Source organism: Diplodia corticola, assembly GCF_001883845.1.
Source record: "Diplodia corticola strain CBS 112549 chromosome Unknown scaffold1, whole genome shotgun sequence".
NCBI classification, from domain to species: Eukaryota; Fungi; Ascomycota; class Dothideomycetes; order Botryosphaeriales; family Botryosphaeriaceae; genus Diplodia; species Diplodia corticola.
The window spans coordinates 1,827,434-1,843,126 of record NW_017971480.1 but is presented as its reverse complement, the minus strand read 5'-3'; the positions used below and the strand labels follow the sequence as shown (position 1 = coordinate 1,843,126).

The window sequence follows — 15,693 nt, the reverse complement described above, 5'->3', positions numbered from 1 at the left end:
CACTGCGTGCCCATGGAAGGCGTCTTTGCTCCGCAGCTACGGAGACGGCAAGACGCCAAGATATCCCGTGTGCCACGCAGGAGATGTGCCTACGCTGACAATAATCCTGAGGAGGGGGAAGAAAAGCGCCATGGAGGTCGGTGAATACCACCATGTTGTGGAGTAAGACTTCACGGTAGCCACATCGCGAATGTACCTCCTGTGGACCCTTGGTTTCTGTATACGAGCGGCGTAATATCAAGCCGGTTGGTGGCTGGGTGGTTTGGTGTTTTCCATTGGATTGGAGGTCCACGATACGGTCCAGACCAGTGCTTCAAGGGTAAGCAGGCATACGATAATTCTCCGTCAGGGATTTTTCGGGGGTGGGATTTCACAGGGGTGGATGCCGACGGCGTGTGGCGAGGCCCCTGCATAACGCTGTGGCACAACGAAAGGTCTAGCCAGCCCCGCGGTCCGGGCCGCCCCTGGGGCCACGGCCGCCGACGGCGAAGGACGCCACGGACTACCCCGAAGTGCGGACTACCATGCCATGTCCGTAGGCGCCCAGCGCAGTGGCAAAGCTTACCGCTTACCTTTGCCGATTATGTGTGTGCTTTACTGCACTTGCCCCATGTAGAAGGTCGAATCGCACTACTTATCTTGGCCCCCACTAGTCCTCTTCTCCGTTTTTTTTTTCTCTCGCTTAACCTTGTTGCAGATAGCCGGTGGGGTACCTAGATCTCGCTTTGCTCTCAGCTCTACCCACTTCATTCACTTGCATCTACACTTCCTCTTAACTTTTCCCGCTGTGATTTCCCGCTGCCATGAAGGAAGAGACGCACGAAGCCATAGCGACAGATGGCGTTGACGATGCTGCCATCGATGCGGGCGAGCCAGAAGAGGGAGGGCTTCGTGCATGGCTCACCGTCGTCGGCTCGGCGCTAGTCTACTTTGCTTCATTCGGTTTCATGAACAGCTTTGGTTATTTCCAAGACTACTATCAAGCTGGTTACCTGTCCAACTACTCTTCCTCTACCATTGCCTTCATCGGCACCCTCCAGATCTCCCTCATGTACGTCGTGGGTCCTGTTGCAGGCGCCCTTTTCGATGCCTATGGGCTGAAGGTAATCCACTCGCCATATGTACACAAAGGACCTCTGGTTAATTCAATGCAGTGGCTCTATCCGGCCGCAGCTCTGGGCTGCTGCGGCTCCCTCATCGGCCTTTCTTTCTCGCAGCCGGGGGCCATATGGCAACAGTTTCTCTCCCAAGTAAGCCACACCAGCGCCGACAAATCCAACTCCCCCCTCTAACCAGTCCAGGGTGTCCTCTTCGGCCTGACGGTGGCATTTGGCGTCCAGCCCGCCCTCGCCGCAGCCGGCCAACACTTCAAACAACGCCGGGCTCTGGCCATGGGCGTAGTCGCCGGTGGCAGCAGCATCGGCGGCGTCTGCCTGCCCATCATGTTCTCGCGCATCGTCCCAAAGATCGGCTTCGGCTGGTCGGTCAGAGTCGCCGCGCTGATCTTCCTGTGCTGCTACCTGGCCGCCATCTGCATTTCACGGGCCAAGCCCGTTCCCAAGAAAGCCCAAACCGCCGCCGCCGCGGTTTCAAACGGCAACCTCCTCGACTTCAACGGCTTCAAGGATCCCAGATATCTTACGTTGGCAGTCGGAAGCTTCGTCGCCAGCCTGGGCTTGTACGTCCCATACTACTACATCGGTAAGCCGACTCGCCCTTCCCCGCCCATCCCCGCTAACCACCACACCCATCAGAATCCTACACCGTCCTCGCCCACCCCACTGCCCACATCCACGCCTACCTCCTCCCCCTCATAAACGGATCCTCCTTCTTCGGCCGCATCCTCGGCGGCCTCCTCGCCGACCGCGTCGGCCGCCTCAACCTCCTCTACCCGATGACCATCGTCTCGGGCGTGTTCTGCCTCGCCATGTGGCTGCCGAGCTCCAACGTCGCCACCATCATCGCCTTCGTCTGCCTGTACGGCTTCACGTCGGGCATATTCATCAGCGTGACCCCCGCCGTCGTGGCCCAGATTTCGCCCGACGACCGCATCGGGGCCCGGATCGGGGCCTTTTTTACATTGGCGGCGGTGGCGACGTTGGTGGGGACCCCGATTGCGGGGACCTTGGTGAGGGGCGAGGGCGGCGAGGAGCGGTATCGCGGGTTGATATTGTTTGCCGGGCTGACGCTGACGGTTGGCGGGGTTCTCTTACTTTTTGCGAGGGTCTTAAGTGAGAGGGATTTACGGAGGAAGTGGTAGGACGGATGGGATGCACGGCGGGGGTTTAATGGGGGGTTGGTGGTTGTGGAAAGGACGCTATTAAGATGGAAATGTGCTCGTGATCGTCAATTTATGTTTTTCAAGCACTAGGCAACGTTTCTGTTTCGATGCGGGGTTTGGCTGCTGCCTGATTATCCATTCTTGACGCCACACGTCTCCGCGCACGTACTCGTTCCATACGGAATCACCATCTGTGAACCCCTGCTGTGAGCCACTAGCTTTTCCCAAAACGGCCGCTGCAGTCACAATTGGCAAGCTGAGAGTCTGCTTGTTCCTCTATCTCACTGTGATCGCTTTCGCTGACAGGAAGCCCGAAAAACGTAACCTGAGAGTCTCTTTCCATGACTACGTCAAGGAACCACCCACCACTCAAACCTTCTCCTGCCTCAGGCGCATCCTCACCTCCAGACCCTTGTTATACGCCACACCTCCAGCAACGACGTACCTCCCTTCCTTCACCAACTCCAAGTCAAACCTCCTCACAATCTGCATCAAATCAGCATCTCACACCCTCGCCAGCACATCGACGCACAAGCACTCACCTCAGGCAACAACTTCCACATCTCCAACACCGCCACATCCTTCCCCAAGCACACCCTCGGCCCCACCCCAAACACAAAACTCGCCGCCTCCATCTCCGCCACCCTCCTCCTCCCCTCCTCATCCCCCTCTCCCACCACCCACCTCTCCGGCCGGTAACTCTCCGGATCCGGCCCATACAGCCTCGGATCCCTCTGCACAACATACGCATGACACGTCACCTCCGCCCCCGCCGGCACCAGCACCCCTTCCGCACTACTACTACTACTACTACCACCACCAGTCACCGACAGCACCCTGCCGCCTTCCGGCACCACCCGCGCGAAGAGGTTCGTCGCCGGCGGGTTGAGCCGCAGCGACTCTTTGATGCACGCCACGAAGTACGGCAGATGTCGGCGCGTCTCGTCGTACTGGATGGGAGACGAGAGCGTCGACGCGGCGGTCGCGAGCTCGGCGCGGCAGCGGGCCAGGCAGCGCGGGTGCGTGAGGAGGAAGCGCAGCGTGCTGCCGAGGGCGGTGCCGGTGGTGTCGGCGCCGGCTTGGATGAGGAGCGTGATGTGCGCGCGTTTTTGGAGGGGGGTGAGCGGCGCGGCGGTCGTGGGGTGGCGCGCCGTGAGGCAGCTGGGGGGTGGATTGGTGGTTGGCAGGCGGTCGCGTCTCGAGGGGGAGAAATAGAGGGAGGGGGGTGGAGCGGGCAATGGATATATAGGTACTCACTGCTGCAGGAAATCCGGCTTCTGCTGCGTGAAGCCTTCGTCCTCGATGCGCCGCTCCCGCTCCGAGACCTGCTTGTCCGCCTGGCTCATCAGGAACCCCATTCCCGAGTCGTCGCTCACCGTCGGCAGGAAGTATAGCCCCCACCGCGTCTTCATCACCACGTCGCGGAACCACCGGAATCGCCCGACGAAGCCGAAGAAGTCGAGGCCGTCGCGCCAGCTCCGTAGCATGTTGCGCTCGTCGCGGCTGTTGCGGACGAAGCCCCAGGGCTCGCTGAAGGAAAGCATCGTCATGATGTCGGCGGCGAATTCGCTATGGTGCGGCATCTCGTCAGCGGGGATGGAGCGGGGGCGGGAAGGGGTGTCGTACGCTACTTTGTCCGAGATGATCACCGTTTCGTTCTTCTCTACTCGCTCGGTCATCCGGCGGATGAAGAGTTGGACGAGCTCGTCGATTCTTGGCTCCCACGCATTCTTCAGCCCTCCGATAGTCCACTGCAGTACCGCCTGTTCAGACCTCTGTTTGAAAGTTCAATCGGAGTGTGTTGTTTACCTGCGAGCCTCCGAGCGCTTTCCTCAGCGCCCTATGCTCTTCTCCGTCAAGAGTGGTGAACAAGTGCGGGGGCCCCAATGCGCCGGTTCCGTAGAGCGGGGCTTTGGTGTTACATTTCGCATCCCAGTATATTTCCTTGACGGCAGAGGACATTGGAAAGAGTAGCAGATTCGGTGCGATGCGGATTGGTTTGTCGGCTTCAGCCAGACAAGAAGCGGTTAGCATTGGATGGCGTATCCTTTTGTTTGAGGGAGAACAAACTTCCATAGCGTTTAGTCAAGGACATGAGCCATTGTGGTTCGAGGCGCAGCACCGAGATAATGGCTGAGCACAGCGAAAATGACGCCGCGTACCACGGTCCGTGGAATTTTGCCAATGGATGGAAGTAGAGGTTGAAGAATATGCGGAGGACCAGTGATGATGCTATCAATATGCCTACCAATGAGGAAATAGTGGTCATGGGAAGCTCAACGATATTTCCAAGTGCCATTCTAGCACTTTCTGTTTCTCACGCAATGGAGACGGCCGCAATCTCTGGCGCGAGCTGGATGATGAGCTGCGACGTTGACCTACTAAAGAAGGGTCGAGAGCGCTCGAAAGCAACTTCAAGCTGCCGTTCGTAGCTACTAAAACAATATAGCCGATGATTGTATGCCCCTGGTCGGGACATGGATCATGGTGGGGGCTAACGCGGGCTGCGCGGGGCAGAGCGGCGCAGTGCCATGTCGCTACTGGCTAACGTCGTCCTACCAGTTACTCCGGGTATTTAGCATTGGACTATTAGCCTGCAACGCCATCGTGTAGGGCTTAGCTTCAACGATTTGGCTTTATGGGAACCTCAGTAGTCTGCATCCATCAGCCCAGTTTTGCAAACAGCGAGTGGCGTAGACCTTGGCAGACGTAGAACAACCCAATAATTAATATGGCGGTGACTCTAGTGCTGACATCTGCCTCCGATCCCTACTGGTTTGCTCCGCACATAGGTCAGATGAAGATAGTACATACTGCTGATTGTGTCCAAAAAGAAGAGATAGATCATGCAGTCAGCGAAAAGAGAGGGATCATATCAGATGTTCCTCGCACAACCAGATTTTTCATTGGCTCGAAAATCGTGCGTATGCGGTGCAAACTTGGTATGTCGTCGAATCAAGATTTGTTTCGGAGCAACGACCGTTCAGGGTGTCGTCCACGTGGCGCAGCATGAGCTCGGGAACGTCGCCAAGGGCCATGACGTTGGTTTCCTTGGCTTTGGTTTCCTCCAATCTCCGCTCTACCGCAATGGTCAGGAGTATGGCTTCTGCTATGATCTTAATCGGGAAAGTCCCTGGCTCTTGTGAAGCGTCCTTTTGTAGCCGGGTTTCCGCCCAGGAATTGAGCTAAGAATACCCTTGAACACCTGGCGTGCAGCTACCACCCTACAAAGCCCGTCACGTTCAATAAAATTGGTATTAGGTATCCTTTTACTTGGATATGCGCTCCACGCTCGTAGTCGCTGCAGTCTGGTCAGACTCTTTCTCCAGCCAATGCAAACTCTGTCAGTGTTCTGGAAACAGCCACAACGGACAGAAGGGATGAGTTCTCCACAACCAGGAGCGCCAAGCACCCCTTAGAAAGAGTTTTCGCCTACTGATATTGCGAGTTTTTTCCAGATTTCAACAACAACGCCTTCACTCAGTAGATATCTCGGTCTTAATAGCGTAGTTGTTGAACCTCAAGATGCCCACAGCGACGATGAATCAAGATACACGTTCGGTTGCCCAAGGGCGTCTTCGCCATTGGAAAGCCGAATGAGCTGCTACGCAAAGCACGTTGACCACGATCCAGCCACGATCCCAACTGTTTTCCCCTCCTTGACTATTGTATGTAAGTGGTCAGAAACTTGTTAGAACAGCAGTAAGGTAAGGAGTCTTATCCACGGGCATCGTCATGTCCGTCTATGAGTAAAAGTGATGTGCCGCCATGCAGTGAGACAATGGTAGAAATCTTTCCGTGCCCAATCCACATGACCAAATGTACGAATCGGTCGCAGGGCCTCTCTTTAGCCCTCGAATACCGGACGTGTGTTGGTATGGAGCCCTCGCACAACTTCGAAGTGATCATGCCGTCGCGAAAGTGCAGGGTTCGTGGCTCCGTGAACAACTCTTGATACACCTATCCGAAAACCTGCTCAAACCTACAGGTGATATTGTCTGGAGAAAGTAGACAAGTGCGTTCTGCTTCAGCTATCGCAGGGAGTGCTGGCGAATTCGCTGATCTAATGTGAAGTGATTACTGAATGTAAAGATATCAGTATGCTCAGCACCGCTCCAGGAGCTGTGTTATATCAAGGTCGTCATTAGCCCTGATAAGTAATAGACCGAACACATAGGACGCGATGTGATTGTTCAAGAAGTAAAGGGAAGCCGTCACCGGAAAATTATGGGTTCTCATCGTGTGCAAAAACCGCGCGCTATAGAGACGACGAATCGGACAGGGATCCGGAAGGCTGGGAGTGTTCTTGCACGGTACCATCTTTCGCCGTCAGATCAATTTCTGAGCGGAAAGTAGTTGAGAGGTAAGACCCTTAAATGAGCCTTGTTGATTTAACCTCTACTTCGCGCTGGCAGGTGAGATCCCCTGCGGGTCAATGCATAAACCCGATCTCTCCGACGGTCCGCCCTTGCCGGTTTCGCGTGCGTACCACGTGCTGGACCATACGCCCCTCACCAACATAGTACTATGAGATGTTTGATGGGAAAGGAAACTGATGGATGATCGATTCTATCGTTGGCTGAGGCATGGGGAGTATTGGTATTGAGAGGTCTACTCCCAACACGAGTGCGGATTCGAGCAGCTGGCACATCGGTTAGTATATACCTAAGATGCGACCTGTCAAGACACAAGCGTTCTATCCTGGCTGGCGGCTGGCGGCACGGATACCAACACCCTTTTGTTTTGCGTACGGCGAGAGCCGGCTTGGCCAAACAAAGCGAGAAGGAAGTAGAAACACCCCGGGACATTGCAATCATGGATAGGGGATTTCTCCCACGAGCCGGCTCACGGTCGGTGGTTGAATAAATCCGAAGCACTAGCCCAAAGCAGACCACGAGCTACACCTGCACAACGACGGCCACAAACGGCGGCTACCTACCTTTTCCGAAAATTGGGCCCCATGCCCCGCCTGGTAGGTTCCGGGTTGGTCCGCAATGCCAAGATGCACCCCTCGAAATATATTGAAGGGTGCCTGTGCCACTTGCCCCGTTCGGCACATGAAACATGTTCTGCGTACGCGGGCCGGGGAGAGAGATAGCGAGCACGGCTTGCTTGCCCACCATCGAGCGTCCTTTGACGCGGAAAACATGGCTTGGCTTGATGAGGGGCGTCGGAAATAGCGCGCTGTGGATTCCGCCCACCGTCAGGAGTGCATGTATAGAGGGCGGCGCGTCCCGAGTTAGAGATTTCATCTACCAGTCTATTCAATTTTTTTTTTTTGATCCCTTCAGTTGCAAGAATGCTTCGCTCGCTTATTACCACCGCCTGCCTGGCCGCGCTGGCCACGGCCCAGAGCAATGTTGTCGGTTCCGCTGTCGGTTTCGCTGCTGGTGTGACGGGAGGCGGCGATGCCACGCCGGCCGTGCCTGCTGATATCGACGAGCTTACCAGCTGGCTCACTGATGACGAGCCTCGGGTCATTCTTTTGGACAAGGAGTACGACTTCACGGGGTCCGAGGGCACGAAGACCGAGGATGGCTGCCGTCCGGACAGCAACACTTGCGGCGTGAGCACCCGAGCCAGCAAAGCGGCACAAAGACTTGCAGCTAACAGTTTCCACAGAGCAGCGGGCAAGACGCGCTGAACGGACCTGACTGGTGCAGCGACAGCTACCCCACAGTGTCGGTCACTTACGACGTGGCGGCGACCAACCCGATCGACGTCAAGTCCAACAAGTCGATCGTAGGTGTCGGCGAGGCGGGGGTGATCCGCGGCAAGGGGTTTCGGTTCGTCAGCGGGGCTCAGAACATCATCTTCCAGAACGTGCACGTCACGGAGCTCAACCCGCAGTACATCTGGGGCGGCGACGCGTTCCAGATGGCGGGCAGCGATCTGATCTGGCTGGACCACGTCAAGATCTCGCTCGTGGGGCGGCAGATGCTCGTGACGGGCTACGAGACGGCGGGGCGGGTGACGATCAGCAACTCGGAGCTGGACGGGCAGACGTCGTGGAGCGCGTCGTGCAACGGCGAGCACTACTGGACGATGCTGCTCCTGGGCGACGGCGACCAGATCACGTTTGCCAACAACTACGTGCACGACACGTCGGGGCGGTCGCCCAAGGTGGGCGACAAGGTCACGCTGCACGCGGTCAACAACTACTTCCAGACCAACCAGGGCCACAACTTCGACGTCTCGGACGGGGCGCAGATGCTCGTCGAGGGCAACGTCTTCGAGGACTGCAAGGCGCCCATGAACATCGCCGTCACCGGCGGCGTCTTCAGCGTGCCCGACAGCAGCGCGGCGGCCCAGTGCTCGAGCGCCCTCGGCCGCGACTGCCAGCTCAACCAGCTCACCGACTCGGGCGACTTTGGCAGCTTCACCGACACCACCGTCGTCGACTCCATCGGCGCCGCCGACTCGGTCTGGGAGGCCATCGCGGCTTCTGAAGTCGCCTCCACCGTCGTCGCTGGCGCCGGCATCGGCAAGATCTCTTCCTAGTCGACCGAGAAGGCTGCTGCTGCTGTTGCTTGTTTTTTAAATAACTTTGTTGCGTCAAATGATAGATCTGTATTCAACACTTACAAATTGCGGCCGTGGCAATCATGGCGAAGACCTTTATGGAGCTGGTAGTGGTTTAAATTTCGTGTTTGAAACCCGGTGGAATGTTTGCTTGTAGCTGTCCATCTTCCCCGATGTAGTCGATTGACATGACATGGTATGCCATGTGCACAGCCAACGCTTACATACTTGGCCGGTGTTGCGCTTCTGGTGCCGTTGCGTGGGGCGGTCCCGCGTGGTGGCGTGGAGAGGGTGCGTGCTGTGTGTTGCGGTCGAGGGTGTCGTGTCTGTAGGAGGGAAAACTTGGGGTTCTTTTTTTGTTTGAGTCGGGGTCGTTGTTTGTTCCGCAGTTTTACCCATCACCACGCCGGGCTAATGCATTGCGGTGGAGGAGCGGTTGGATACGGATCTAATCAATATTTGCAACCAAACACAAAACCTATGGCGTCGTCGCCTGTTGAAGAGAGCAGCGGTAAATCAGCCGTCCAAAGCGTCCCCCCATCGACCTGCTGCAATGGGCCTGTGACGTCGAGTCACCATACGAATCCCTACACCCCTAAGCTACAGTTTCGTCTTCGGCACTTTCAACTCGATTTCGTCCACCAACTTTGCCACCTCTCGAGCCAGCCCGAAGCTGTAAACATAGCCACCTCCGGGTGCACCTGTGACGGAAATGTCAGCCGCTTCACTGGCCAGTGTCTGCAACGAAACTCACCGTATGCGTGAACCACCGTTTGGCCGTCAAGCTCTTCTTTCTCGACGCGAACCCCAGTCTTCCGTTGAGGCCGGATCCCCACAATGTCCCGAACGACGTCAAATTCCGATGGCTTTTCCGGGAAGACATTGGGCAGACCCTCATGCACACGCCGGAGAATCTGTGTACACGCCTTCTGTCAGCACGACCAGAGCCTATCTAAGCACAAGGCTTTGCACCCTTACGTCGTCTCTGAGACTGGAATCCACCGAAGTGTCGCTGCACACTATAATCAGCACAGCTGCGTAGTACCACGATGGCTGTCAAAACTCACGTATTCCCATACTGCTTGATACCACCCAGAACGGCCGTTCCATCGCCTCTGGGTATGACATACGTATAGTCCTTCCCCCTCCGAGTCCAGACTTTGTCGTAGTCAGTCCTCACGAGCACCGTCTGGCCACGAACCTGCTCGACATCCTGATCCGCCACGTCTCCCAGAAACCTCGCTCCCCACCCCGCAGCGTTGATCAGGACATCATGTCCCATCCCCTTCAAATCCGCCAACGACCGAACGTTCGCGCGCTTAAACGCCACCCCAGCCGCCTCGAGCCGCTCCCGCAACCACGACAGAAACACCGTCGGCGTCAGCACCCAACTCATGTAGCACATCCCCCGCGCCACGCCCTCCGGCAGCTCGTCCCCGTCCATGACGCGGAACCCCGGCATCCTCCCATAATACCACACGTCCTCCAGCCGCCTGTCGTCGTCGTCGTCGTCCCACAGATCGTGCATCTCAACCCTCTTCACGCTGCTCTCCGGCGCCGCCACCGCAATCTTCCACATGTGCGCGAAGCCGTCCCGCTGCATCTGCTGCTCCCGCGCCGGCGACCCGTCCATGCCCAGCCAGGTGGCGCCTGCGAACGGGCTGGCCCACGTCGGGGAGGAGGGGTGGTCGCCGGGCAGGTCGCGCGCGACGATGGTGATGGCGTGCGTTTTTGGCAGCTGTGCGGCGATGGAGAGGCCGGCGATGCTGTCGGGGAGGGGGGGTCAGTGGTGGGGTGGGTGGGGGGGTTGGTGTTGCTGGAGCTGCTTACCCGGCGCCGAGGATTGTGATTTTGGTCATGGTGGTTGGCGTCGGGAGGGTTGGCTTGATGATGGGGTCTACTGCCGCTGGTGGGTTTGGGTTTGGGGAGACGGGGCTTTTCTCCTGTCGGCAGCTGTCGCGGCGCCGGTGATTTCTACCCTTCGTCGTGGATGCAGGACCAATTGCAGTCCTGTCCGCTTTCCCCCTCCATCATCATACCACTGATCTACATACGTTCAAGGTACTCGATGCTCATGGTGGGGTGGATGGACGTGCTGGCCAATGACAGATGCGTGTCGTGCAGCCCCAACGTCGGTCGCTCTGCATGGGTTGCCGAGACCCGCATGTCCCTATCTCGCGTGTACCATCCTTCCTTTGCTTGGTTCGATGGGTATATCGGAGGACCCTTCGTAGGGTTTAAATACCGTTGGATGTTGTTCACTCATCAAGATCCATGCTTCAGGCAAAGTTACTGAGCTATGCACAGTACAACACACCCGCGGGTTTTATACTCCAAGATGCCAGTGGTGATATATAGTTCCGTAGATTTGCATTATCCACATAAGATCCAATTCATCATTACGTCACCAAGTTGAGTTTATCCATATTTCCTCCTATATGCTTACTCTAGATGATAGACCTGGGTTACAGCCTTCCCAAAACGTGAGACTGCCTCAGCAATGTTATCGAGAGAAGCGGCCGCAAAGGTGATTCGGAAAAAGATGTCACCATCCGTCCTTCCACTTGGTACATGAAACCAACTCCCTCGCGCCACAAGGGCCCCTTGCTTGATACTCTCAAGCCATATCTCCTCTTCTATTTCTTCCATAGTTTTAGTCCCAGCTTGAGGATGGCTGCTACCCTTCACTCTCAGCCATTGCTACACTCAGAAGTCAATACGTTGACACCAGCATCATGGGCGGTACTTTTTCTGCACTTACAAACATGCCTGCTTGAGCAGGTTTCCAGCTCACAACCCTTCGAGGAAGATACCGCTCGCAAGCGGCCAGAGTGAAGTTCCGACGCCTTGTGTACTCCCTACGGATATGGAGCAACCAGTCCAGATAGCCAGCATGGCCCCATTGCTCGTCAAGAAGTTTGAAAAGGGCCAACTGGCTCAGGCCGGCTGGGCTTTGGGTTGAGGTATCAGCGTGGTGCTTGTATTGTTCCACGATTTGTTGGGAGGCAGTGATCCAGCCAACCCGAGCACCGGGACAGATGACTTTACTGAACGAGTCCATGCGGACAACTCGTCCATCTGTGTCCATGCTGAGGTAGGATGGGACTACCATCTCGAGCACTTGGTCGGATGGGTGGCACTCCATCGGAACCACAACGTCTTCCTCTGCAGTGACGAAGGGGTCTAGTTGAAGAAAGTAGTACGGGTCGTCCTCCAAGATGATCAAGTCATATTTTTGGGCCACGCAGTAAATATTCCGGCGACGCTGAACGCTTTGAGTAGTGCCTGTGGGATTCTGGCCGGTCGGGACCGTGTAGAGCAGGAAGGGTCTGGGCGAACCTCCTCGTGCTGTTGCATCCCAATTCTCGAGTGTGTCCCACAGGCTATCTGGAATCATGCCCTGGTCGTCCATTTCCACTCCCACAAAGCTGATTCCCATTGGCGTTGCGGTTTCGACGGCGGTGGCAAAGGTGTAGTCGTCTGATAGGACACAATCTCCCCTGTGAGCGAACATTCGCAAAGCCATGTCCAACGCAGAGGTATTGCCAATGGTCATGGTGCACTGCCAGTCGGCGTACGGGGGGTCATGAACCATCTCGGTGTGCTCGGTGATCCAGCGGAGCAACTGGGCTGAACCACTCCCTTGACTGTAGTTCAAAGCAACGGTGAGATCGTAAATGCTGAGCCCATCTGACATGTCATGCTTAGTGGATTGAAGGTGAGCGTTTTCATGTCCGTTGGGGCTGTTGAGAGATAGCACACCCAAGTCCATGCTCTCGAAGGGAAAGTATTCGCTCAAGGGAAGGCCGCCTCCCAGTGATATAACGTCTGTATTGCGAAGGTGCTTGAAGGCATTCTTGAGGGAGGATCCTGTCCGACTTGCCGACTCACGGCTTAAACGATCTGAATGGTCAAATCAGCGGTCTGTAAAACCAAATTGGAGGGAAAGCTCTCACGGTCCCACTTGAGAGACAACGGCTTATGCTGGTGAGAACGAGTCTTGAAGATATCGCTGGTACATGGCGCCGCAACTCCCCATTGAGTCTCACTGACTTCCTTGCGCTGGAGCAGAGTCTTGGGTGTCATTTTTGGGGACAATGGGAATGGAAAAGACAAGGAGGATGTCGAGGTATCTCGCTCGACCATTGAAAAGGCCTTCAGGTTAGCATTTATCGGGTAGAATTGCGTAGCAGATGGGCGGTTTGCCCTGGGTACCTCAGCACCCAGCCTTCAACCAATCGGAGTTTGACTTCTCAACCGGAGCTATCGGAGTGAGACCGGAGTGAGACTCGATCGGATCGGCGAAAACGGAGTCTGGGATGACTCATCTCGGCGACAAATGTCCTCCTAGCACTCGGCCAACTCTACAGCCGTAACACAGACAAGAATGAATGTCCGACTCGCCGCTTGTGAGCCATGCCGGCGCGCAAAGCTTGCGTGTGGTCACGAAAAACCCACATGCGCACGGTGCCAGGATCGTCAGCAGGCTGGTAGCTGTGTTTACAGAAACCAGCCTTTCAAACGACGGAAACTACAGCGCGACCGTCCCCTGTAAGCTTCCGTGGTAATTTGGTTTCTATTTGCATATAACCAATATGTCACAGCGCCAGGGCATCAACTGAGAGGTCCACGTCAAGTGCCTCGCCACAACCACGTTACTATCCAAACCCGGGCTTCCTCGGGTCCTCAAGCCATTCCGCCATTTTCAACCAGGTGACTTCGTTCGACTTGCGCACTTCAGACTCGGGTCTGCACAATGCTCTACCGTCGCCCATTGCCTCTCCATGCAGGCACGTGCCCAAGAATAAGGTCGTTGTCGAGAGTGCACTCCGGACCTTGAAACAGCTGGGCCGGACCGACCTGTCTCACTTGGTATCTCTGATTCACCTCTGGCTCGGCCAAGGCGTAAATCTACCTCTTGCTGAGCCGTTCGTTGCGCCTGTCGTCGGGGCTATAGCTAAATCCGCAAAGGCGACGTTGCCATCTGATGCCATCAATCAGTCTGAGGATTGGGTCTCTCAGCATGCGAGCCTCTTGGAAAGCACAGACAGACCGATATGCCTACGCGGCGACACCAACGTGAATGACTTCTTCTCACAGCTGCTTGATCATGGCTTACGCTGGGATGTCCTTGGCATCTTTTTCACCGCCGCGAGCAGGGCCACGATAGATACTACGTCCTTTCCTCCGCTTTACACTGGGGAAGCGCAACGTTGGGATCTCATAAAGTCATTGACTTACATAGGAGATTGCTGTCTAGAGACATGTCTTGCAGCCGACCGCTTAGACGATTTGCAAATCGTTTTACAGTACGAGAACTGTGTGGTGCACTCTCAGGTTCACGGGGATCAAAGTAAGTCAGACAACCGCTGTGACTCAGAACACGACTTATTTGCGCCTCGGCACAGGCTATCACTCGTGGAGGAGGATGGGGGATCTTTCAAGCTCACTTTTTGCGCTCGGCTATCACGAAAGGACGGATGGCAACGCCTCAAACATCCCCTTGTACGTTGCAGAGTTGCGGAGAGCCATCTTCGCCAGGATCTACGCCGCCGACAAAAGTCTGGCTATTTTCCTTGGCCGACCACCGAGAATAGTCAAAACGTATTGCAACTTCCAGCTCCCTGCTAACATACCTGGCCTCTGGGACGCTGGATCGGAAACCAGCAACAGCTCACATTCCGCGGCATCCAGTCATGATGGGGACCACGACAACGTGGGGCCACCTGAGCCCATCAACTACACTGCAGATACACGCTACTCTGCCTTGTTCGCCTCCCTCAAGGAGGAAATACTCGAACTATATCGAAACCGCTCCCACGAACATCATGCGGAGAGAACAAAGTGAGTGGCATAGCATCCCAAAAAGACTCTGGCTGACGCTGCCTCCGAAAGCGCTATCCTTTTGAGGATCGAGAAGCAATGGGAAGACATGCCCACACACCTCAAGCTGGATGTAAGCTTGAAACACTGCCACCTCGGACCATTCGAGCGAGACTTCCTTGTTGGCACCCGGCTCGACTACCTGCATATCCTTCTGCTTCTCGGACTTGTCTCTTCAAGGAAAATCACCGAGCCTGACCAGTCACTCCTCACGACTGCCGGCGAAATGCTTTCTCTCGTGGTCGAGATGATCATTCTCCGCCAACGCCTGGTGAATTCCGGCACAAGCATGAATTGGAAGGCACGTCCTGGCTCTCCCCAACACGTCCCCCGCCCGGCATGCTGACTGGGCTGCAGGTCGCGCAATTCGGCCTTCCAGCCGCCGGAGTCATTTCCCTCGCGCTGCTGAACTCGGCCATCAGCAGCGGGATACAGCCCATCGCTCGATCGAAGATGGTGCAGGACTTGAGCGTACTCGTCGCCGAGATCCGGACTGGAGTGCTGATTCAGGCGGGGGAGCCGAATTTTGCACTCTTCACTCAGGCGACTCGGACTATACAAAGCCTGCTCGACTCTTTAATGGTGTGGCGATCGCCGCCGGGCCCGCTGTATCCGCAGCCGGATGCGAGCGCCGAGTTTCTGGAGGATTGGAATACTGGAATCGATTTTGATCCGTGGGAGTTTGAACAGGACTTCTGGGCTGGGCTGGCCGGACATCCGACTTTGCTCCAAGAGAAGTGATATCGGTATTCCACTTGTGCTTTGGATATCGGAACCAATGCAGAGAACCGGCAAGGGAGTTACTGAAGAAAAACAGTGGGATTCAGGATTAAGAACTCGACCAGCTACTCAAGTGTTGGACCACACGACATATGCTATGTTGTTCCGTTAGATGACCAGAGAACTCTCACACCTCAAGAGACAGCGCTTGTCCGTCAAAGCCGCAAACATCGGAAATGACGCACAGACGAGCATCGCTCCACCCACCCCGCAGCTCCCGCACCCAC

General features: G+C 56.0%; 5 protein-coding genes across 5 annotated transcripts; 3 read left to right on the top strand and 2 right to left on the bottom strand.

Moving 5' to 3' along the window:
- Positions 1-803: 803 nt before the first annotated feature.
- BKCO1_1000583 (mfs general substrate transporter) lies at positions 804-2,260 on the top strand (the record flags this gene model as incomplete). The annotated part of the gene is made up of 4 exons (XM_020269996.1): positions 804-1,103; positions 1,155-1,250; positions 1,302-1,701; positions 1,755-2,260. 4 exons carry the CDS (start codon positions 804-806, stop codon positions 2,258-2,260), a joined length of 1,302 nt encoding a protein of 433 aa, XP_020135625.1.
- A 390-nt stretch (positions 2,261-2,650) lies between these two features.
- BKCO1_1000582 (cytochrome p450 monooxygenase) lies at positions 2,651-4,243 on the bottom strand (the record flags this gene model as incomplete). Its single annotated transcript, XM_020269995.1, has 5 exons — positions 2,651-2,767; positions 2,824-3,442; positions 3,539-3,850; positions 3,908-4,032; positions 4,091-4,243. The coding sequence occupies 5 exons, from the start codon at positions 4,241-4,243 to the stop codon at positions 2,651-2,653; spliced, it is 1,326 nt and encodes a 441-aa protein (XP_020135626.1).
- A 3,337-nt stretch (positions 4,244-7,580) lies between these two features.
- Positions 7,581-8,782, top strand: BKCO1_1000581 (polysaccharide lyase family 1 protein; the record flags this gene model as incomplete). Its single annotated transcript, XM_020269994.1, has 2 exons — positions 7,581-7,847; positions 7,904-8,782. The coding sequence occupies 2 exons, from the start codon at positions 7,581-7,583 to the stop codon at positions 8,780-8,782; spliced, it is 1,146 nt and encodes a 381-aa protein (XP_020135627.1).
- Positions 8,783-9,403: 621 nt separating this feature from the next.
- On the bottom strand, positions 9,404-12,889 carry BKCO1_1000580 (aromatic amino acid aminotransferase; the record flags this gene model as incomplete). The annotated part of the gene is made up of 8 exons (XM_020269993.1): positions 9,404-9,504; positions 9,558-9,717; positions 9,782-9,815; positions 9,871-10,569; positions 10,634-10,777; positions 11,250-11,503; positions 11,565-12,706; positions 12,760-12,889. 8 exons carry the CDS (start codon positions 12,887-12,889, stop codon positions 9,404-9,406), a joined length of 2,664 nt encoding a protein of 887 aa, XP_020135628.1.
- A 301-nt stretch (positions 12,890-13,190) lies between these two features.
- Positions 13,191-15,427, top strand: BKCO1_1000579 (zn-c6 fungal-type dna-binding domain; the record flags this gene model as incomplete). The annotated part of the gene is made up of 5 exons (XM_020269991.1): positions 13,191-13,354; positions 13,408-14,156; positions 14,212-14,647; positions 14,699-14,957; positions 15,044-15,427. 5 exons carry the CDS (start codon positions 13,191-13,193, stop codon positions 15,425-15,427), a joined length of 1,992 nt encoding a protein of 663 aa, XP_020135163.1.
- Between the last annotated feature and the right edge of the window lie 266 nt (positions 15,428-15,693).